General features: G+C 40.8%; 1 protein-coding gene across 5 annotated transcripts in view; it reads left to right on the forward strand.

Annotated features, from left to right (window-relative positions):
* Window positions 1-19,939: 19,939 nt before the first annotated feature.
* LOC124146020 (armadillo repeat-containing protein 3-like) overlaps window positions 19,940-23,701 on the forward strand; it is a 30,434-nt gene continuing 26,672 nt past the window's right edge. For 3 of the 5 annotated variants that reach the window (XM_046516053.2, XM_046516054.2, XM_046516055.2), the window contains exons 1-5: window positions 19,941-20,049; window positions 21,299-21,353; window positions 22,029-22,146; window positions 23,006-23,131; window positions 23,592-23,663. In XM_046516053.2, coding sequence (XP_046372009.2) covers window positions 21,306-21,353; window positions 22,029-22,146; window positions 23,006-23,131; window positions 23,592-23,663 — 364 coding nt within the window. In that variant the 5' untranslated portion in view covers window positions 19,941-20,049; window positions 21,299-21,305. Of the gene's footprint in view, window positions 20,290-21,298; window positions 21,354-22,028; window positions 22,147-23,005; window positions 23,132-23,591; window positions 23,664-23,701 lie in introns of all 5 variants that reach the window. The other 2 variants (XM_046516050.2, XM_046516052.2) reach the window with 2 other exon arrangements.

Genomic DNA, 23,701 nt, shown 5'->3' on the forward strand with positions numbered 1-23,701 from the left:
GATTCCTGGATGCAATACGTCCTAGACACCCCATGGGGATTCCTGGATGCAATACGTCCTAGACACCCCATGGGGATTCCTGGATGCAATACGTCCCAGACACCCCATGGGGATTCCTGGATGCAATACGTCCTAGACACCCCATGGGGATTCCTGGATGCAATACGTCCCAGACACCCCATGGGGATTCCTGGATGCAATACGTCCTAGACACCCCATGGGGATTCCTGGATGCAATACGTCCTAGACACCCCATGGGGATTCCTGGATGCAATATGTCCCAGACACCACAAGGGGCTTCTTGGATGCAATATGTCCTAGACACCTCCTGGGAATTCTTGGATGCAATATGTCCCAGACAACCCATGGAGATTCCTAGAGGCAATATGTCTTAGACACCACAAGGGGATACCTTGATGCAATATGTCCTAGACACCCCAAGGGGATTCCTGGATGCAATATGTCCCAGACACCACAAGGGGCTTCTTGGATGCAATATGTTCGAGACACCCCATGGGGATTCCTGGATGCAATACGTCCTAGACACCCCATGGGGATTCCTGGATGCAATACGTCCTAGACACCCCATGGGGATTCCTGGATGCAATACGTCCTAGACACCCCATGGGGATTCCTGGATGCTATACGTCCTAGACACCCCAAGGGGATTCCTGGATGCAATATGTCCCAGACACCACAAGGGGCTTCTTGGATGCAATATGTCCTAGACACCTCCTGGGGATTCTTGGATGCAATATGTCCCAGACACTGAGTGGGAATTCTTGGATGCAATATGTCCCAGACAACCCATGGAGATTCCTAGAGGCAATATGTCTTAGACACCACAAGGGGATACCTTGATGCAATATGTCCTAGACACCCCAAGGGGATTCCTGGATGCAATACGTCCCAGACACCCCATTGGGATTCCTGGATGCAATACGTCCTAGACACCCCATTGGGATTCCTGGATGCAATACGTCCCAGACACCCCATTGGGATTCCTGGATGCAATACGTCCTAGACACCCCATGGGGATTCCTGGATGCAATACGTCCCAGACACCCCAAGGGGATTCCTGGATGCAATACGTCCTAGACACCCCATGGGGATTCCTGGATGCAATACGTCCCAGACACCCCATGGGGATTCCTGGATGCAATACGTCCTAGACACCCCATGGGGATTCCTGGATGCAATACGTCCCAGACACCCCATGGGGATTCCTGGATGCAATACGTCCTAGACACCCCATGGGGATTCCTGGATGCAATACGTCCTAGACACCCCATGGGGATTCCTGGATGCAATACGTCCCAGACAGCCCATGGGGATTCCTGGATGCAATACGTCCTAGACACCCCATGGGGATTCCTGGATGCAATACGTCCTAGACACCCCATGGGGATTCCTGGATGCAATACGTCCTAGACACCCCATGGGGATTCCTGGATGCAATACGTCCTAGACACCCCATGGGGATTCCTGGATGCAATACGTCCTAGACACCCCATGGGGATTCCTGGATGCAATACGTCCTAGACACCCCATGGGGATTCCTGGATGCAATACGTCCTAGACACCCCATGGGGATTCCTGGATGCAATATGTCCCAGACACCACAAGGGGCTTCTTGGATGCAATATGTCCTAGACACCTCCTGGGGATTCTTGGATGCAATATGTCCCAGACACTGAGTGGGAATTCTTGGATGCAATATGTCCCAGACAACCCATGGAGATTCCTAGAGGCAATATGTCTTAGACACCACAAGGGGATACCTTGATGCAATATGTCCTAGACACCCCAAGGGGATTCCTGGATGCAATATGTCCCAGACACCACAAGGGGCTTCTTGGATGCAATATGTTCGAGACACCCCATGGGGATTCCTGGATGCAATACGTCCTAGACACCCCATGGGGATTCCTGGATGCAATACGTCCCAGACACCCCATGGGGATTCCTGGATGCAATACGTCCCAGACACCCCATGGGGATTCCTGGATGCAATACGTCCTAGACACCCCATGGGGATTCCTGGATGCAATACGTCCCAGACACCCCATGGGGATTCCTGGATGCAATACGTCCCAGACACCCCATGGGGATTCCTGGATGCAATACGTCCTAGACACCCCATGGGGATTCCTGGATGCAATACGTCCCAGACACCCCATGGGGATTCCTGGATGCAATACGTCCTAGACACCCCATGGGGATTCCTGGATGCAATACGTCCTAGACACCCCATGGGGATTCCTGGATGCAATACGTCCCAGACACCCCATGGGGATTCCTGGATGCAATACGTCCTAGACACCCCATGGGGATTCCTGGATGCAATACGTCCCAGACACCCCATGGGGATTCCTGGATGCAATACGTCCTAGACACCCCATGGGGATTCCTGGATGCAATACGTCCCAGACACCCCATGGGGATTCCTGGATGCAATACGTCCCAGACACCCCATGGGGATTCCTGGATGCAATACGTCCTAGACACCCCATGGGGATTCCTGGATGCAATACGTCCCAGACACCCCATGGGGATTCCTGGATGCAATACGTCCTAGACACCCCATGGGGATTCCTGGATGCAATACGTCCTAGACACCCCATGGGGATTCCTGGATGCAATACGTCCCAGACACCCCATGGGGATTCCTGGATGCAATACGTCCTAGACACCCCATGGGGATTCCTGGATGCAATACGTCCCAGACACCCCATGGGGATTCCTGGATGCAATACGTCCCAGACACCCCATGGGGATTCCTGGATGCAATACGTCCCAGACACCCCATGGGGATTCCTGGATGCAATACGTCCTAGACACCCCATGGGGATTCCTGGATGCAATACGTCCCAGACACCCCATGGGGATTCCTGGATGCAATACGTCCTAGACACCCCATGGGGATTCCTGGATGCAATACGTCCTAGACACCCCATGGGGATTCCTGGATGCAATACGTCCTAGACACCCCATGGGGATTCCTGGATGCAATACGTCCTAGACACCCCATGGGGATTCCTGGATGCAATACGTCCCAGACACCCCATGGGGATTCCTGGATGCAATACGTCCCAGACACCCCATGGGGATTCCTGGATGCAATACGTCCCAGACACCCCATGGGGATTCCTGGATGCAATACGTCCCAGACACCCCATGGGGATTCCTGGATGCAATACGTCCCAGACACCCCATGGGGATTCCTGGATGCAATACGTCCCAGACACCCCATGGGGATTCCTGGATGCAATACGTCCCAGACACCCCATGGGGATTCCTGGATGCAATACGTCCTAGACACCCCATGGGGATTCCTGGATGCAATACGTCCTAGACACCCCATGGGGATTCCTGGATGCAATACGTCCTAGACACCCCATGGGGATTCCTGGATGCAATACGTCCCAGACACCCCATGGGGATTCCTGGATGCAATACGTCCCAGACACCCCATGGGGATTCCTGGATGCAATACGTCCTAGACACCCCATGGGGATTCCTGGATGCAATACGTCCCAGACACCCCATGGGGATTCCTGGATGCAATACGTCCCAGACACCCCATGGGGATTCCTGGATGCAATACGTCCCAGACACCCCATGGGGATTCCTGGATGCAATACGTCCCAGACACCCCATGGGGATTCCTGGATGCAATACGTCCCAGACACCCCATGGGGATTCCTGGATGCAATACGTCCCAGACACCCCATTGGGATTCCTGGATGCAATACGTCCTAGACACCCCATTGGGATTCCTGGATGCAATACGTCCCAGACACCCCATGGGGATTCCTGGATGCAATACGTCCTAGACACCCCATTGGGATTCCTGGATGCAATACGTCCCAGACACCCCATGGGGATTCCTGGATGCAATACGTCCCAGACACCCCATGGGGATTCCTGGATGCAATACGTCCTAGACACCCCATTGGGATTCCTGGATGCAATACGTCCTAGACACCAGATTTTCATTCCCTACATCCTCATATTATTTTACTATCTCAATGAAACTACACATTGATTGATTGATTGATTGACTGATTGATTGATTGTCCCTACATCCTCACATGATTTTATTAACTCAAGGAAACTACACATGAAAATCACTGTGTTCCCTTCTTTCTAATCTTGATATATTCATTGTCTTACCAATCCTTAATTCTACCTGTTAATCACATCAGTCGAAGTTAATGCTTACAGATGCATTGAACAGTTTGATAAAAAAATATATACATACATTGTATATACAAAACATGAAAAATAAAACGCCTCCCATACCACAGTTTTCAAAGCTTTGAATGAAAATCTAATAATTAATTTATTGCGGCCTATCAGAAGTACCTCATCAACTATGCAGGATTCTTGAATCTGGAAAATGCCAGCACATGTTCGCACAGATTGTTCCCTTTATCTCATGTATGAGCCATAGCATCTTGTATCGACACAAAGACAAACTGCGATTAAATTCCAAAGATTCATTACAATCTTCAGGGATTTGTCTAGGATTCCAGGCTGATTGAGAAAAACGTGTTATTTTGTGCAAAATTGGGATTTTTGTAAAATTTCAATTTTATTTTCAGTGGTATTTTAACATCGTGGTGTAACACTGCATTCAATACAACAGTGTAAAATGTAGCCTCACTCTTTGTTTGGTTCTGTTGTCAGTGGAATACAAGTCACCTTGACCAAGTCATCACATTAGTTGTAAATATAGTTCCATAGTATTCATGTCCACCAGTAGCAGCACCATCTGGGATGCTTAAAGAAGTACAAATACTGGGCCCTATCACCTCAATCTCCACAGGTGAACCAACAAGGGATACTTGGAAACTACTGTATTTTCTTGAGTATAGTGCGCACCCAAGTATAATGCGCAACCCCCCTCTAGCGGAGTCAGTATTTAAAAAAAATATTTTTTTCGAATATTATACCCAGAAACAAATTACACCGTACCACATCAGCTAATTCCGGTAAACGAATGGGTGATAAGAAACTTGGTCAGTACAAATTTGTAATTTGAGATAAAAAAATCACCAGACATGTTGATTTACCGTTTAAATTTTTTTTTTTTTCTGCTCGGCATTGTTTTACATGCAGGGATTAAGATTACCTTGTGTATTTTCTTGTAAACTAAGCTTGAAACAGCAATCAGCTGTACACACGTTTTCTTGGAATCTACCGGTGATTCGGTTAAAACCTACCCAATGATATAACTTTTGGTGCAAGGAGCGGGATTTTTTTTATCTCAAACTATTTTTTTATCAGGAATAATATATTCCAATATCATGTTATTTTAGTTATAGCTTTTATTGAATGAATAACAAGTATAATAACCCTCAGTGTAGCACTTCGGTGCAGCTGATCGATATTGTCGGTTATTATTTTCACATGGAACAATTTGACCAGTCACCGTCGAGACTCCTGCGCATGTGATCATGAGAACTACATGTTGACAGAGAATCATCAAACTACAACAAATATGACTTTTAACGAGTCAAAGTATGTCATTTTATATTTATGTATCTATTCTCTGTCAACTAAAGTTCGTTTCAAGGCACCAATAGCAGTAATCTGACCGTGGGTTCTGTTTTAACGGTGAGTTGTGAGATCTCCCGATCGCTTCACACACGATTTCGCAAAAATTAATTAAAACAATATTAAAAGGAATTTTGAATAAAATTTATCAAATATTAAGTTACTAACATAAATCCAGATATACAATGAACACTTTTTGTAAGCAGTGTAAGATTACATTGTGTACTTCAGTACAGATTTGTTGACATGGTATTTCCGGTGTTACGTGCTCATGGTAATGTCTTTGGATTGGGGAAAAAACCCATCAAAACGTATTATTGCGTGTATAATGTGCACCCCTTCTACCCAGCTGTGTTTTTTTTGTGGAAAAAAGTGTGCACTATACTCAAGAAAATACGGTATTAAGCCCTGGAAGACCTGATGAGTAGACATTAGCAAGGGTACTGGGGGAATCCCTATTCTGACACTGAATTCCCCATGGGTAGACAAGCAAGGAGGTGGGGACCTATTCTGATGCTGAATTTCCCATGAGTAGACAAGCAAGGGGGTGGGGACCTACTCTGACACTGAATGCCCCATGGGTAGACAAGCAAGGGGGTGGGGACCTACTCTGACACTGAATGCCCCATGGGTAGACAAGCAAGGGGGTGGGGACCTATTCTGACACTGAATTTCCCATGAGTAGACAAGCAAGGGGGTGGGGACCTACTCTGACACTGAATGCCCCATGGGTAGACAAGCAAGGGGGTGGGGACCTACTCTGACACTGAATGCCCCATGGGTAGACAAGCAAGGGGGTGGAGACCTACTCTGACACTGAATGCCCCATGGGTAGACAAGCACTGTGGGGTGGGGACCTACTCTGACACTGAATTTCCCATGAGTAGACAAGCAAGGGGGTGGGGACCTATTCTGACACTGAATGCCCCATGGGTAGACAAGCACTGTGGGGTGGGGACCTACTCTGACACTGAATGCCCCATGAGTAGACAAGCAAGGGGGTGGGGACCTACTCTGACACTGAATGCCCCATGGGTAGACAAGCAAGGGGGTGGGGACCTATTCTGACACTGAATGCCCCATGGGTAGACAAGCAAGGGGGTGGAGACCTACTCTGACACTGAATGCCCCATGGGTAGACAAGCACTGTGGGGTGGGGACCTACTCTGACACTGAATGCCCCATGGGTAGACAAGCAAGGGGGTGGAGACCTACTCTGACACTGAATGCCCCATGGGTAGACAAGCACTGTGGGGTGGGTGTGTGGACCTGCTCTGACCCTGAATCCCTGCACACATGCACTACATCTAATACTGTAATACTGTGTCCGTGACACATTTCAAGCACTGCCCCTGTTCTGCCTCCCAGTAAAGTAAATAAATCCACATGCAACCTGCATCTACAAGACATCTTGTGCTGCTTAAATGTTTGATTTATCATTTATAACAAGCCATGACCTTGTCTGACATCTTTCATTCTTTTTTCATCTTTCTAATCTCATTCCATACAAAGCAACGACTCTCAAGTATTTGAACTATTTGCTTAACCATGGTTAAAAATGATTTCAGTGGGAGACATACCCCAATATTTTATTATCTGGGCAAGTTCACCTCCTTTTAATGGGAGGGGTTAGTTTGAACAAGCAGCTTTTACCGTGCACAATTTGTACATTGTATTTACCGTACTTGCCACTTTTCAGGTTTTGATGAGAAAACCTTGGATGTTATGCCACAACACAGAGAGCATTCATCAATGACCCCTAAACATTTGTACTGATCACTGGGAGGGAGAGACATACACCGTTGTACACAGTTGTACACAGTTGTACAAAGTTGTTCAACAGACAGACAAAGAGGTAGACACCATCTGGAAGACACTACCAGCCACAAGGCAACTCTGATAGTCGGGTTTCAATGACCAGGGAGAGTGTGGGGGAACACAAGTACACAAGTAATGTTCATACTGATAGAAGTGACTTCAAATTGGAAATGTTAGAAACATTTAAACAGTTATTAGATCAACCTGCAGTGTTTTCAACTTTAAGCAATCCCATCTGAGGATTGTAATGGCTTTACTGAATGTGTACATGAAATTTCATCTATCAAAGTGCTCTTGTCCCAATGATCAAACTATTGTTTGTTTTATTTGTTTGTTTAATGCTGCACCAAGCAATGTTCCAACTTTTTGACAACGGATTGTAAAGGATCGAGTCTGGACCAGGCAATCCAGTGACAGATATGGTGATCAACGATCCATGACACACTAGCAACAGGTATTGGTACCGCCATTACCAACTTAACATTTCCGGGTTCAGGAACATGCTTGACCAGTCTGTAAACATACAAATATCAAAGATTTCTTCTATATAAAGTGCCAGAAAAAGATTTTTAAAATTTTAGGCAAATTGATGAAAATGATTTATTCTTATACATTTTAGCAAATAATGACTACAAGACTAAAATAATATCTGCCACCATGTTTACAATTTCAGACAATAATGTCTTGTAAATATAATAAAAAAGTATGTATCTGACAAGTGATATATATGTATATATGTTTCTCCATATCTTATATTATGCTTCTTTAACTTCTTCTGTAAATACTCTCTAAATGTTACATTTGTTTATGTCAATTGATTGTGTGTATGTTTACAAAAATGCCTCTGGTTTGTAATTGAATGTTTCTTGCAAGAAACACATCTTATATCTTATGCTATCTTAGTGTAAATGTGATATAGAAATATACAAATCTGTTTTATTTCATCAGTAAATCGTGTAATTTCTAAGCAACCTTATCCTGCTGCTCTACATCCTGGCTCCATTGGTGAGTGTCTGAAGTGGCTGTTTTTACATAGAGTATATTACTGTATATATACACTCTGTGCGCTAAGATAATGGACAAAGGAGGGACATTTCTTAAAACCAGACTCATTTGTTTTCAGAGATCAAATGCTAGTGATCAAACTTGGTTAAACATCAATGAAACAAAAACCTTTTCGATAATTTACGAGGCAAATATATACCCCTTCTTCGCTGCTATAAAACAGTGTGTAATATACATTATTTTCAGTCTTATTCTAAGTTACTCATAAAGATTACTTACAGATTGGTCTGGATTGGTCAGGGGGCAATTATTACAGTAAATATGGTAGGTGGATCAAGAATTTTGAAAGGGATTAGGTGACACAGGAACATTTTCCCCTGTGAATTTCATCTTAATGTTACTTGTGATACATTTGCCATGCCCAAATATCCCCTTATCATGCCAGTATGTCTGTGTAATGTGTCTATATCAGGTGATAGCAACACATTGTTCTCCAAGTGCTCCGCAGGCACCTCGTGTTGTAATATCAGATAGTGAGCATCGTGCCATGCTATGACGTTGAAGATAATGAATCTAATACAACACACGGCAGTTAGTGCACGTAGATGTGTATATTTAATCTCTATCGCCTTATGATGAATCTTGGCTGAGTAGTCTAGTATACTAGTCATAAAGCCAAGTGCCCACTAGACACAACAAGTCTTACACATCACTAGTCCTCTACATACCAGTATTGCCTACTGCTTTAAAACAATTACCTCTTAGGGCAAGTATGTCTCAAAGACTTCTTTGAATTGTTTTTTTTTAAGGAAAGAATGAATACTGGTCTGTGAATACGATTCATGAAAACAGTTAAGTAGACTAACATTTAGTCTCTGAAATCTTATATTACACAATATCCTTCTTGACTCTAAAAATAAAAAAAATTTCCCTATGTGGAATAGAACTAGCTTGAGCTGGCTAGACTGGCTAAATATATTCCACGGTCATGGTGCAGGACTAACAGTTAAGTTGTTTGAACAAATAAATAAAATAAGTTGTATTTAATTCTAACACTTTCTCCTACACAATTAGCATAGTGAATTGTAACTAGCCTCAGGCTAACATGTTTGCATAAGTCCCGCCAACTGAATCAAAGCATGTCAAACCAGTCTTCAAATTAGAGCCAGATTGCCAGAAACCAGTGACATTGTGGGTTTATTTTGTAAATTTAGCTATTTCTTATTTAAGAAATACTTCTTCCTAATGATCATAATGATTATATCTTAGAAGTGGTTGTCAAACGTCCAGATTGGTTTAAACTTGAATACAGTACATATAAAGCAGCTTCCCTACCATGAACTTTCCACTACATAAACAAAGCACTACCTGGATCTATGAAGAGGCATTAAATTTCTTACATGAGACTTTGCTTGCTAAATTAGTCTAAAGGAGGCAAACTTGTATCATATTCCTGCTTGCCGTTATTAAAATAGCTCATCCTATGTAAAGTGAAAATAGGTATGAAGACTACCAAGTGTGTTTTTACATTTCCTCTGCGGCTGTGATGGCAGCTTACATCAGCTGACTTTAGTTGGCTTGATTGGTTTGTTTAATGATTGACCTGGAGCCTAAAGCCCAAATCAGAACTAAATACACAAGATATTGCCCAAAGAGCACAGGAATTTTATTTTCAGTAATTCTCATCGAGCATTATAATTTTTGCCTCATGCTGATTGTCTAGTTCATGCCATTTTTCCATTGTTTTCACTGTTTAAGAGGGGCGGTGGTGTAGCCTAGTGGTTAAAGTGGCCGCTTGTCACGGCGAAGGCCTGGGTTTGATTCCCCAGATGGCTACAATGTACGAAGTCCATTTCTGGTGATATTGCTGGAATATTGCTTAAAGTGACACAAAACCATACTCACTCACTCATTGTTTAAGAGGCCCATGGGAAGGAACTTACAAGATATAATCACTTGGGACAGACAGCCCATAAATCCCCTCAGCTCAGGAATCAAACTCTAACAATCTTGAATGTATTCTGTATTTCACAGTCACTCTGTTTTTGTTGGATAATAATAAAAAATTGAAAGAATTAACTACAAATAAAAGAGAACAAAGAGAAAGCTGTCTCTGACAGATGTTATGTCTGTACTTGTTTGTTGTTTAACACTGCACTTGGCAATATTCCAGCAATATGACGGCGGTCAGTAAATAATCGAGTCCGGACCTAATAATCCAGTGATTGACGTCATCAGAGTTACACTGTACACACATAGCTCAGGTCTCAAAATGTGGGAACTATTGCTTGGAGGGGAGATTTTACAACACTTCATTAACCCTTTACATACTGAGTGTTTTGTTTGTTGTTTACAACTGACATCAGAAATATTCCAGCTTTATGTAAATAAATAGGCCTATAAATAATCGCGTAAAACAAACTAGTGTTTGATATAATGAGCAACAATGACACACAATCAACCAAGACATTGAGCCTGACTATCTGATCCTTCTCTATGATGACCAGCACAGGTTGTTGGGAACCAGTTCTCACCCAGAATCTCCACGTGGTACTGTACCCACCTTCTGATGAGTCATGCTGGATAGATTGTATGTGACAATGAACACTGATATTGTTGAGACAAATATTAACCTCTAAATCAAATGCAAATGCTGCTTCTATTAGACTACATATTAATGAATAACTCACCATTCCTATATTACTGAAAGACAGGGCAGACCTTGTTTGGCTGCTGCCAAATATGTAAATGCACAATGATGTAACTCCACATGCATGAACTTTCAGTTCATCTCGGCTAAAAATAATTGGATATCATTAACAAAAATATTAACTGTCTCAAACAAATTCGGTCTGAAATGCCAATTGGCAACATTTTCAGCAGATTTAACAGTTAATGTAGAGACTTATTAGACATGCTTATTAGAATATTTGTACTATATTCAAGTTTCCGACTAGAGTCCAACACTGTTTAATGTTCTTTCCTTCAAATGTTTGTTTTTATGTTGTTCAACGCCACACTCAGCAATATTCCAGCTGTATGACGTCCGTCTGTTAATAATTGAATCTGGACCAGACAATCCAGTGGAATGACACCATGAGCATCAATCTACGCAATTCGGATATTTTGACATGCATCAATCATGTCAAGCGAGTCTGACCACCTGATCCCGTAAGTTGCCTCTTATGACAAGCATAGTTGCCTTTTACAGCAAGTATGGGTTGCTGAAGACCTATTCTACTCCGGATCTTCACGGGTCAAATGATGTAACCTAGATGATGCTGTTGACATTCATGTTTGAAGTTAAAGGGTGCTACAACAACAGTGGCAGGAATTAAGGAAACTACTTAAGAAAGTCATGTATGGCATTGGATACAGGGCTACAAAGATGTCTGCGATCTTGACAACCTTATGTTTTCTGAACCCTGCTCTCAGCAACAAATATTGGAGGCGGAGAGGCCAAGCGGTCAAAAGTGCTAGGCTAGCAAGCACCAGGTGCTGAGATCGTATCCCGCTAGTGACCGGGTTGTTATTCAGCTTTGAGACCAACAATGTTTACAGGTCTTTACAGGGTTGTGACTACCCCTAGTGTACAATACATACACCCTGTGCATTCAAAAGAACCCACTTGTCTGATGGTAGATGACCATGAATACATTCATACACCCGAAACACAAGTGTAAAAAAACTTGTGGTGTCACCCTGGGCACGTAGATGTAAAAACCTTCTTGCATCCCTGGACAGCTTGGGTTGTATACTTTCCAGGGAGTTGAGAATGATAACTGGAATGCAAATGGAACCACTGGTCGGGGAACAAATAAAACCGCATTTGAGCAGATACTAGTACCTGGATACCTGCGGTATATAATAACAACAACAATAATAATAATAATAATAATAATACTTCACGGGACCAGGGAACAAACAAAACAATGATATCCATTTTATGTTATACTGACTGGATGTCTACAGTAATAAGTCCAGGAAATATGAACCGTGAACCAATTATTGCTTCAACAAGTGGAAGGGTGAGCTAAATACCCATCATTACCTTTAGATATCTGGTGTTAATGAGAGGTGGTGACGTAAGGATCAGCTCACAGGTCCAGTTCCAGAGCCGATATTCCTCGATTCTTGGTTTAGGTATTTCTGATCCTGTGGCAAGGATAGACAGACTAAAATTATATGTCATGTTGGAATGACATAATGGTATCTGAATGTAATGGCCGATAGATCTACAGTAGAAGACATATAACAAGAGCATGACATTAGCAGTGCTCAACATTAGTGGAGTGAGTGTGTGGCAAAGTGTGTTGGGTGAGTGAGTGGGTGGGTGGGTGGGTGGGTGGGTGAGTGAGTGAGTGAGTGAGTGAGTGAGTGAGTGAGTGAGTGAGTGAGTGAGTGAGTGAGTGAGTGAGTGAGTGAGTGAGTGAGTGAGAGAGAGAGAGAGAGAGAGAGAGTGAGTGAGTGAGTGAGTGAGTGAGTGAGTGAGTGAGTGAGTGAGTGAGTGAGGTTTTACGCCGCTTTTAGCAATATTCCAGCAATATCACGGCGGGGGACACCAGAAATGGGCTTCACACATTGTACCCATGTCAGGAATCGAACCCGGGTCTTCGGCGTGACGAGCGAACGCTTTAACCACCAGGCTACCCGACCGCCCCTTGTTGAGTGAGTGAAGGGTGAGTGAGGAGTGGTATCGGAGTAGGGAGTGACCTGCTTCTCATCAATGTTGCAGCCCTATCACTGCTGTACTCATAAACATTGAGAATCGAAAACTGTGTTTGGCAAAGCTACCAGACCAGTGCCTTGGTCATCTCTTGTCTGGGGTTCATGTTCAGTTTCGTCAGTTGGAGTGAGTGAGTGAGTGAGTGAGTGAGTGAGTGAGTGAGTGAGTGAGAGAGAGTATTGTTGAACGCTGTTTTAGACTGTATTCCAGTATCGCTGCACAGCTTAATGTGGGAGCTTAATGGTGCTGAGAAACCTAGAAACATAACTGGGGTGAAGGTGGATTTGCACCCATGATCATAGGTTCCTGATGTGCCCAAGGGATGCAACAATGCAAATTCTGGCATCAAGATGACTGGGCCACCCATGCCTCCCGAGCTGGGTTAAGTGCCAGTTAGAACAGGGTATCAGCATTGTCACGGACTGTCAAATAAATGTGGGCGGAAAGTCTGAAGTGATACAGGTCCTAGACGTTTGCCACTGTAATGACACCTACAAGCAGAGGTACAGTGCTAAACCAAAGCCATTATCAGAGCAAATCAAACCCACAACCACAGGATCCTGACACACCCAAGGGAGTTAACTCTTCAAAGCAGATTGCTCGCCTAAGATACCTGGGCCACCCATGCAGTAGTATAGGTAAGGGGGCTGGAAGCTTGAAACCGGTACGCCCACGATGGGGCTACTCATGCCCCTTTCCTCAGTTTAACCATTCAGGTCAGCCACACCTCAGGGTAAGGCAGCATGTAATACTGAAAAGGATGTCTCATTCATACATTACAACTCCCAGATACAGTGCTCTGTCATGAACATTTGTAATGCTGTCGACTTTTAATTGCCCCCTATGTCCTATCAGTACATCAAATATAGCTTGTTATGGAAAAATTAAAATTTACCTTGGGCAGCTCATGTTTCACAGATTACAAAAAAGTTCCTTCAAAGTTCCAATTTCATTAAAATCAGATCTTTGTGCTCAGTACTGCCACTATTGAACATCAATATGACGTCACTTATAACAACAGGCCTGATAATGGCCCGTCGTCGAGCAATATGAGGGCATTATCAAGTTACAGTGGCCGGCTCATTTCTGGTAACATGTGGGCGGTCTAATGATAATTCTATCCATTTAATGAAATTAAATACTTTCAAGCATGCTCTTGGTCAACATGTCAAAAAGGCAGTAACAAAACTTAAATACAAATATGATGATGTCACAGTAGATTTAAGGTTATTTTCTTAAAATGCTCTTGCAATAAATGTTTAAACCAAACAGATGTTGAGAGAATATTTGCAATCAGAGCTGGCCTGGTGAGTCAGTACATCACTTTCTCATTCATTTAAATTACTACCTTGAAGTAAAAACATCATTAAGTGGCAAAGATGTGCAGACATTTACTTTTCTGTACTGTTGATATTTTTCTTAGTTTCTCATCAAGGACACTTAAAAAGTGTAACTAGGTAACAAACTCAGCTACAAGATTAGAAGGATTATGTGCTATTACCTGAATCTTCTTGTATTACCCTCCTATGTGGTAACAGGTCTTCTACAGAAGCCACTTCCATCTCTACAAAAAACAAACATGGAATATTATGTTTGAAAGTGAAAGAGTTCAGCCTCACAGAAAAGATTTAGTTTCCAGAAATTTGATGCAAGGATGAGCTAGCTACCTTTAAATAGACAGCAGATGCTACTCAAGGTACACTTAATCCAGGAATAGCTGGATCTGTGTGTTATGTCTATTCACAATTCTACTGTATGCACACAGCTTGTGTCTTGGGAACCATCAATGTTTTTTGTTGCCCAAGTTTTACCGAAGTAAACCAGTGATGTAGAAACAACATGTCCCTAGGGAAGCAGTGTTATTGTTGAAGGAAAACACACACAAGAAATGATGTACAGCTTAGGTCACGCTTTTTTTTCACTTGCTCAACAGATTTTTTACAAGAAAATACCTGCCGGAAAGTGGGGAAAAAAAAGGCAATTCAGATTTTTTTAAATAGTTTTTTCATCCACTCCAAGTAGGCTTGTACAAAAAAAGGAGAGCTTCTAATTGTTTATACATGAAAAACTTGTTTGTTTATTGAACATTGATGCAAAATTATTAATAATGTTTTTTTCTTTAGAAAATGTTTGTTGGTGCAATATGCTATTAGATATTGGGGAAATTAAAAAAATGGTACAAATACAAGGTGATAAAATGGGGTTTGATGTTGCATTCAAATTTATTTCACTCAAATGTTGCGACGTGCATGTACGTGTAGCTGATTTACTCGTCAGGACTAATGCTGTAATATAGTGCCAGGCCAATGAGGTACTGTGCCGTAGTTTAAGATGGACTCCCCACTCAGACATAAGATACTTATGCTGAGCTAACAAGTTCTTGATTTATCCCATAAATGCCGAGGCAGGGTAACAAGAAACATGTTTTAACGTCTTTTGGCCAGAGGGTTGAACCACCACACCGACCTCCTGCTCTATCCACTAGCCCATGGAGGCAGTCTTCTGTTACGGAGTTGTGTGCAGTGTTTTTCACTGACCAAGTATCATGTAACCATCATAGCAGGTCTGTATTTCCAGTCCCATTTCTCTTCCCATGCATGGGATTTTCTCAATATAACAAAAACGTCTGAGAATGAGAATTGCGAAATAAACCAAAAATCTCATTATCCATAGAATACTCAATGTTCTTGATAAACTAGGCATGTAAATTACACATGTAGAAAATACAGAGTTAGGGGTTTTATTTTTTATTCTTGGCTTACCGTATTCGACGTAATAAGCGCCCAGGGCGCTCTCAAAATTAGAAATAGGGGGCTCTTATTAGAATATTACTTTGGTGGAAAAAAACAGAGTTGATAGATAAATTTTGTGGTTTATGGTGACAGCCTGAAATGTTTATGTTTGACAGATATATTTTTCCAGAATTTAATTGCCCATAATTAAGGGTGCCTATAACACACGAGTGCATATACGCGATGAAATAAGTCTTGTGTACATTGATCAATCGGAAGGGGTGCTAATTAGGATTGTTTACTAGCCAATATATCAGCAAATATCGCCATGGGCACTTATTAGAGCGGGGCGCTTATTACGTCGAATACGGTATCCCCTGACCCTAAGAATCTGGATTATTGGGGAAAAATGGTTAAATATTTTCTTAGTACTGCCCAGCCTGATAATCACACTTGAAAAACTAGAGTCATCAGAAGATGACAAAATCCCCCAGGCCCCCACAATAGTAAAATGCCCCACTTTGGTCCCCGGTTAATACATGTACCAAGTTTGCATGAAAAAACCTTCACCAAACAGTTGATGTATGCTCCATGTTCACTCAAATGCTATTTATAGCTTGTTGTTGCGTGAACCCCATACAATGTTTAACATTCTGCAACCTTGAAAGTCTGCAACCCAAGATGGATTTTTTACAAATCCTTGTAATGTGTTTATGTACATCTATAGTAATCAGCTAAGGTCAAAGACTTGCTTAAGTTCAATTGTTTAAACTCGTCATGACAACCTCTACAATCAACCTTTTTCACGCATTTTATCCTTTCGCTGTTGTCAGAAGTCCCCAAAACATTCAGTTGTTGAAATAAACAGTTTAGTTCTCTTTCATATGAATATGCCTGATCATAAACATTCATAACAATTTCTTAAAGGTTTGCTCAATTCCTAAATTTTTTAAGCCTTATCCTACCTTGTCCTTTATGTTTTGTTTGTTTGTTGTTTAACGCCCCACTCAGCAATATTCCAGCTAAATGACAGCGGTCTGTAAATAATCAGGTCTGGACCAGACAATCTAGTGATTGACATCATGAGCATCGATCCACACAATCGGGATACGATGACATGCATCAACCAAGACAGCGAGCCTGACCACCAGATCCCGTTAGTCACCTAGCCTCTTACGACAAGCATAGTCGCCTTTTATGGCAAGAATGGGTTGCTGGAGACCTATTCCACCCCGGATCTTCAAGGGTCTTGTGCTTTATGAATGCTTGGCCATAGTCTCGGCCCGAGACAATGTTACAACGCGTACACTTGAGCAGACTCATGAATATAACTCATGAATATTAATTAGACCGTTCACTACGTTAACAGATCGTTATTATAACAGAAACAAACATATGTTTTCCATGTATATCTAAAATGATATTATTTGTTATTAATTGTCTGGTGAATTAAACAATTTAAATTGAAACAATTCATAATTCATCATATTATGAATACGTAAACTTGTAATGTGTGTGAAAAGTCGTACTAAAATACGCTATTTGAAGGGGGCGTGGCCTAAATGCAAATGTCCGATTGGGATTTTAAATTTTCTGGACCCTTGGTCTCGGGGTATGACCAACTGAAATGAACATATCACTGTACAAATTGTGAACATATCCTTAGTATATAACAATTCTTCTTGGAATTGACACAAATTTGTGACTCTTCTTAAGATATCCGACAAGGAAATTCTAGCATTACAGGTAATCATGCTAAACACATTCTAGAGAAATAATTCCTTTCTCTAAATGTTACGTTATATTCAGCATGATTACCTGTAGATATCTTTGTAGATATTCTTTATCTTGAAAATTACATTCGTGAAACCAGTTGAATAAATTTTACATGGTTCTCTTTTAGCAATAAGTTTCAATAATTTTGCAAGATTTTAAGGACGACTTGGCCAACAGTAACTGATAGTAAGGCATCAAGAGTTATGTCCCTTCGATAAACCTGTCCGTGCTGATGAGACATTAGCTATTATAAAATCATAAACCACACGAGAGCGGCTTTATGAAGTAATTAATTTAACTCGTAAATTTATAGCCGAAATATCAGTGTTTTATATGATTGTAATTACCTTTAAATATACTTCATGGTTGATATAAAATTATCCACGTGTTCGTCCCAACACAACATGACTTACTTCAGTGTTTGCTTGAACACTATGTCGATAACTTTCCTTGCTGTAATTCACTACGACAGGCTCGAAGAGACTTCAAAGGAACAACTTTGAGATCCTGCTGTGAAATCAATTACACCGTTATCAACAGTCTCCAAGTTGAAATGGACATGTTATGCAAGCCATGAACGTGTCGCTCGTGCAGCACGTGCAACCCCAGCGTCACCGCCTCAATGAATAAAATGCGGAGAAAACTTGTAATAGTGATATACTCAAAATCAAAAGTTGCTGGGTCATATTATTAATTGTTATTTTGTGACTTTGTGAAAACAAATAACTTAAAACAGCTCTTTTTTCCCTTGTTGATTAATAGTATACTAGCTTTATATTTGGATGAAGATGCTCCAGATTCCAGAATGGCTCATGGGTGCAGATATTATGTTCTGCTCACAGGTTATTAAGAAATTTGGATTACCCCCCTTCCACCCCACCCCCCCCCCAAAAAAAACCAAAAACCAAACAAAAAACAACAACAAAAAAACAAAAACAACAACAACAAAACACACACACAAACAACAACAACAAACAACAACAAAACAAAACAACAACAACAAAAACAAATCAAAACCCACCACCACCTTCCCCTTTTGAAAACCAAAGGTAGTATGTTGTAGGCTGTAATTTTTTCTGAGGGACGATTTTGATATTATTGACCCCCTCCCCTTTGAAAATGTTGGATGCGCCCTTGCACGATGGCAGACTTTCAACTCTTACCCCTCCACATTTCACAGCTTGCCACATGTTTCGTCTAATTTAGATTCACTTGGAATTTGGCAAAATAGTGTGTTTCGTTTGGCTTTAAAAAGTTAAAACTTCCTTCACTGATTAGTAGCAGCTAGCTATTTCTTTTTCCTAATTCTATTTTCGCTTTTGTACAGCACCGAGACTTCTCACTCATTGTTAAATAAGATAAGAAATATTTTGAGACGGAGACCATGTGATCATGTGACATTCAGTGAAGAGCAGCTTCTCAACAACAAAATACACTAAATCACTACAGATTTGGATTATGTATGTTTCTCCAAAACTTTGGGCTATTTTCTCCAAAGTTTTGTGACAACATCACTAAAATTTGGGGCCATTTTACTCTGCACCCCTTTATTATGCAAACTAGCTAAAAGGTATTTTCTATGATTAAGAAATACGCACCAAATATAGAATTGCGCACGTTTAGTTGTTTTCGTTAATTAACTCTCTCAAAGATAATTTCAATGTGAGACATACACCTTTTTACTATTTATGTTCTTTCTTTATAGCAATGATTTGTTAAAAAATGAGAATACATCCGCAAATAACCAGGTCTGATTCGGACTTATTGGTCCGGGCGATAATAAATAGCCTCCGTGGTATTTCCCTAACAGCACATAACATATGTTTTCACCCCGTCAGAGTACATCATTATAGAAACGGAAATATAAGAACATATAGACACTATTACTTTATTTTTATGAGGAGTATTCATTAGTTTTGTGTACAAAATATAATTTTGCAAATACAAATTGTGTTTATGGAAGAAAAAGTATTGTTCAAATTATCAAATTAGCGTGTTTTTCTTTGATTATTATTATAATTATTATAATCGACTCTTTTATGACATTAAAGATCCATGTTAGTAAGGTTCATTAATGTTATATGTCCGTGTGCGTGGGAAGATAATACTGTTATTTGGTTTACAACCTCCTTCTTAGAACGAGTTCAAAGAAGAAATAACGACCAGATATTCCAGCCGAGTAAATGGAAAACACATGACATTTAAGAAATGTAAATGTAGTTTATAAATACAGCTCTCAGAATTAAATGTATATGCCATTTGAGATAGAGAGCAGACGCGTGTCTGAATGAAGCTTGTCGTTGCTAGGATTGTATAATGACGTCATCCATCTCTGCGCACTTGTTTTGTCGCGTCATATAGCAACAGCATCACCTAACTTCCGCCAAAGGTGAAAACATCTCTTTGGGGGATTGTTTTCTGTTTGGCTCGGTAAGTCATGTTGCATAGCATGTGTTTGTTGTGCTCGATTTTTTAACATTGTATTCATATATCGCAGCTGATGTAACGGACCCATGCAGAACACCAATTGTCATTGAGTCAGAACGTAAACGCACTGTTGTCATGCTGTAGATCTTATTTAGCATTCGAGATTTTCGTCTGCTTATCACGGAGTTCCTTTGATCAAGGGCTTGGATCACACGATCCTCCTTCAAGTGTTCACGTGTACAGGTAAACTAAATGTTCTGCATGATGTAGACGAACGTGTAATTTAGTAATTAATGGAATTACAGAGAAGGAATATATCTGCTTTTATTCATGTATCGACTGGATACAGGGTAGTTTGTCAAATTCTTATTATCATATTTAGGTTTTATCAAATCAAGTTTGTCAATGAATATGTATGTGTCAAGTTGGATGTACAGTGATAGTACATTAATTACAGCAGGGCTATCGCCAGTCGAATTTGGCATGGGGACATGTATCATTATATTATTTATTATTATGAATTTATGTTAAGATGTCAAATTTTGAATAATATTTGGTTAATATTGATCTGACACAGTTCTCTAATAGCATGGTACTCTATGTTATTGCAGTAGTTAATATATTATGGATCGTAATGGAGTACACTTACAAACCTATTGAATATGTAATACGCAAAACGTTTCTTGTTCTTTGTTCAACTTTATGAAACATCAATTCGGATTGATCGATGCTGATTTTCTTTACCAAGTTCGGTAAACAAAGTACCTGTCATTAGCGGCTCAAGGACGGGCAACTCTATATTATCGCGGCACTATTTTGTGTGGTGTGATACTTGTGGAATATGTGCTTTACATCACTTACCGTTAAGAATTATGCATGATAAGTTTGCATATGACCTAGGTTGGGTCAAGGGACATCGTCCAAACAAATGAGTTCTTTTTTAACCAATTTTGAATTGAGGTAGGGTAATTCCACATCAAAACATTCCAGAAACTGTCTTTAAAAAGTTAACACATATAGTTACGAGCAGCCGTGATATACAGCAATGAATCTTGTATTCTGTCAAGCGATGAAATATCATGCTTAGATTTGCATAAGTAAACAGTCGATGGGGTGTGGATTACGAGATTAACCAAAACGCAATAATATAGAGCTCGCGATAATATAGAGTCATACTATAGGCTTTTGTTTCTGAGATATTCTACAATGTATGAAATCATGCCATGTTTATGACATATCTATTCTGTATTAGATTCATAATGGGGAAGAAGGTGAAAGAAGACAAGAAAGCTCCTCCAGAGGATGTGGTAAGTAAAAACATATGCTTTGCTCAAACTTATGTAGTAAGGTTGTGTGGGTCTGATTGGACGAGTTTAAGAATTAGGATCAGCTTACATAATTTTCTTTCAGATTATTTGGAATTCATTTCCCTGAACATAGCATATAGAATATTAACATTACACTCACTGACACAAGTTTTTTATTTGAACCATCTTTTGATTGAACCATATGTGCTAAAATATCAATTTGAAATATTTTACCCACCTGTGTGGTCCCAAATTATTTGCCTTTAGGGAACGGTCATTTATTATAGGTGGAGGGTTGTGGAGGGGATGAAGGGGATGAAGGGGTTGTGTCCGAGGGTATCAGGGGAGGGTCACCAAGAATATGACAGTCTCTGGGGGTAGGGTAATAAAAAATAATACATTTTGTGGAGGGTCAGGTACAAAATGGATATCATATAATAAAATATAAAGTGCTTTTGCATTTTGTAATTTCAGGGAGGGTCATGAAAAAAAATGTACAAGGACAGGGGAGGGTCATCCAAGTATATGACAAGCATTAGGGGAGGGTCATTATTTTCGGTACATTAGAGCATCAAGAAGCTCTGACCCACCCAACCCGATAATAAATGACCGATCCCTTAGTATATTGATAATTATAAGCAACATATTATCCTAAAATGTGTACTTCCTGTTTAGTTTGACACTATTCTGGTGGAGAGCCGACAGGCGGCTACAGTTGTGTTGATGCTCAACAGTCCGGAGGAAGATGTACAGTCTAAAGCATGCGAAGCCATCTACAAGTTCGTTAATAAATGTAAGATATTTCAGCAGAACACCAGAATAGTGAACATATTCTTTTATTGATCTCTTAAAGTAGAGGAATCAAAATATTGCTTTGAGATAACCAGTCTTGAGGAGAAGCGATGGTGAAGGTTATGTTTGGACTCTGAATCTGATAACTGGGTTTGTGATAAATGAAGCTTGCACTAACTCACCTTGTACATCTAGAATCTGAACCTGATGATTTTTTAATGAAATAAGAAGTTTTGAGCATGGATCTTTAGACATCTGAAGGGCTTATTTGAAAATGTGTAGACATAAATGACTGCAGGTATTGCATTATGTTTGGCAGGTATATACAGTGATGTGTTTGACAGATACAGCACTTTGTTGGGAAGGTATTACACTATGTTTGACAGATATAACACTTTGTTCTGGAAGGTATTGCACTATGTTTGACAGATATAGCACTTTGTTCTGAAAGGTAACACACTATGCGTTACAGATATAGCACTTTATTCTGGAAGGTAACACACTATGTTTGACAGATGCAGCACTTTGTTCTGGAAGGTATTGCGTTATGTTTGACAGATACAGCACTTTGTCGGGAAGGTATTGCACTGTGTTTGACAGATATAGCACTTTGTCGGGAAGGTATATCACTGTGTTTGACAGATACAGCACTTTGTCGGGAAGGTATTGCACTGTGTTTGACAGATATAGCACTTTGTCGGGAAGGTATATCACTGTGTTTGACAGATACAGCACTTTGTTTGGGAAGGTAACGCACTGTGTTTGACAGATATAGCACTGTGTTCTGGAAGGTATAGCACTGTGTTTGACAGATATAGCACTGTGTTCTGGAAGGTATAGCACTGTGTTTATTTATTTAGGTGAAGAGAACAAGAAGACATTACTAGACCTTAATGCAATTGACCCGCTGCTGAGACTGGTACAAGGAGAGGACAAAACTGTCAGGCGCAATGCTTGCATGGCTCTCGGGGTCATGTGTGCACATCGTAAGTTAGTAGCATAGATGAATATCTTAAACATGTTAAAGTAAATTTGTTAATTTATTAGCACACCTATGCAACCACAAAGGTTTTTGTCTTAGATGTATTGTTGTATCATTTAAATAGTTAAGTTGCCTTGACTAAGCACATAATTATTTAGGGTTAATCATGAGAGTAAAAACGGGAGATAAACAAACTTCAAAATAGAACTAGGTTATATGTAGATTTAACCACGCTGGATTGAATTTAGAACTGAACACAACATTGTGAAAATGAGATTGAGAAAGACAGATAATCCATAATTCAGAGTTATAATTAGGTTATTCTATATATTACCCATGATCAACATGAAGCTTAGATTATGATGCTGTTCTAAAATTACTGAAAATAATTGCACCAATATCTTTGCTCCTTTGGCTAATATTTGTATGTCATGTCCCTCAACTCTGAAACTATTTTCCTTCAGCTGACGTGAGGAAACTATTACGAAAGAGAGATGATTCTATCGCTGCTTTTGTGAACCTCTTGCAACCTGAAGGTAAGACAGGATGTATAGAACAGATATCTGGCGATGTG

This window comes from Haliotis rufescens, unplaced genomic scaffold (assembly GCF_023055435.1).
Source record: "Haliotis rufescens isolate VD_foot unplaced genomic scaffold, xgHalRufe1.0.p SCAF_7, whole genome shotgun sequence".
In the NCBI taxonomy this organism is placed as follows: domain Eukaryota; kingdom Metazoa; phylum Mollusca; class Gastropoda; order Lepetellida; family Haliotidae; genus Haliotis; species Haliotis rufescens.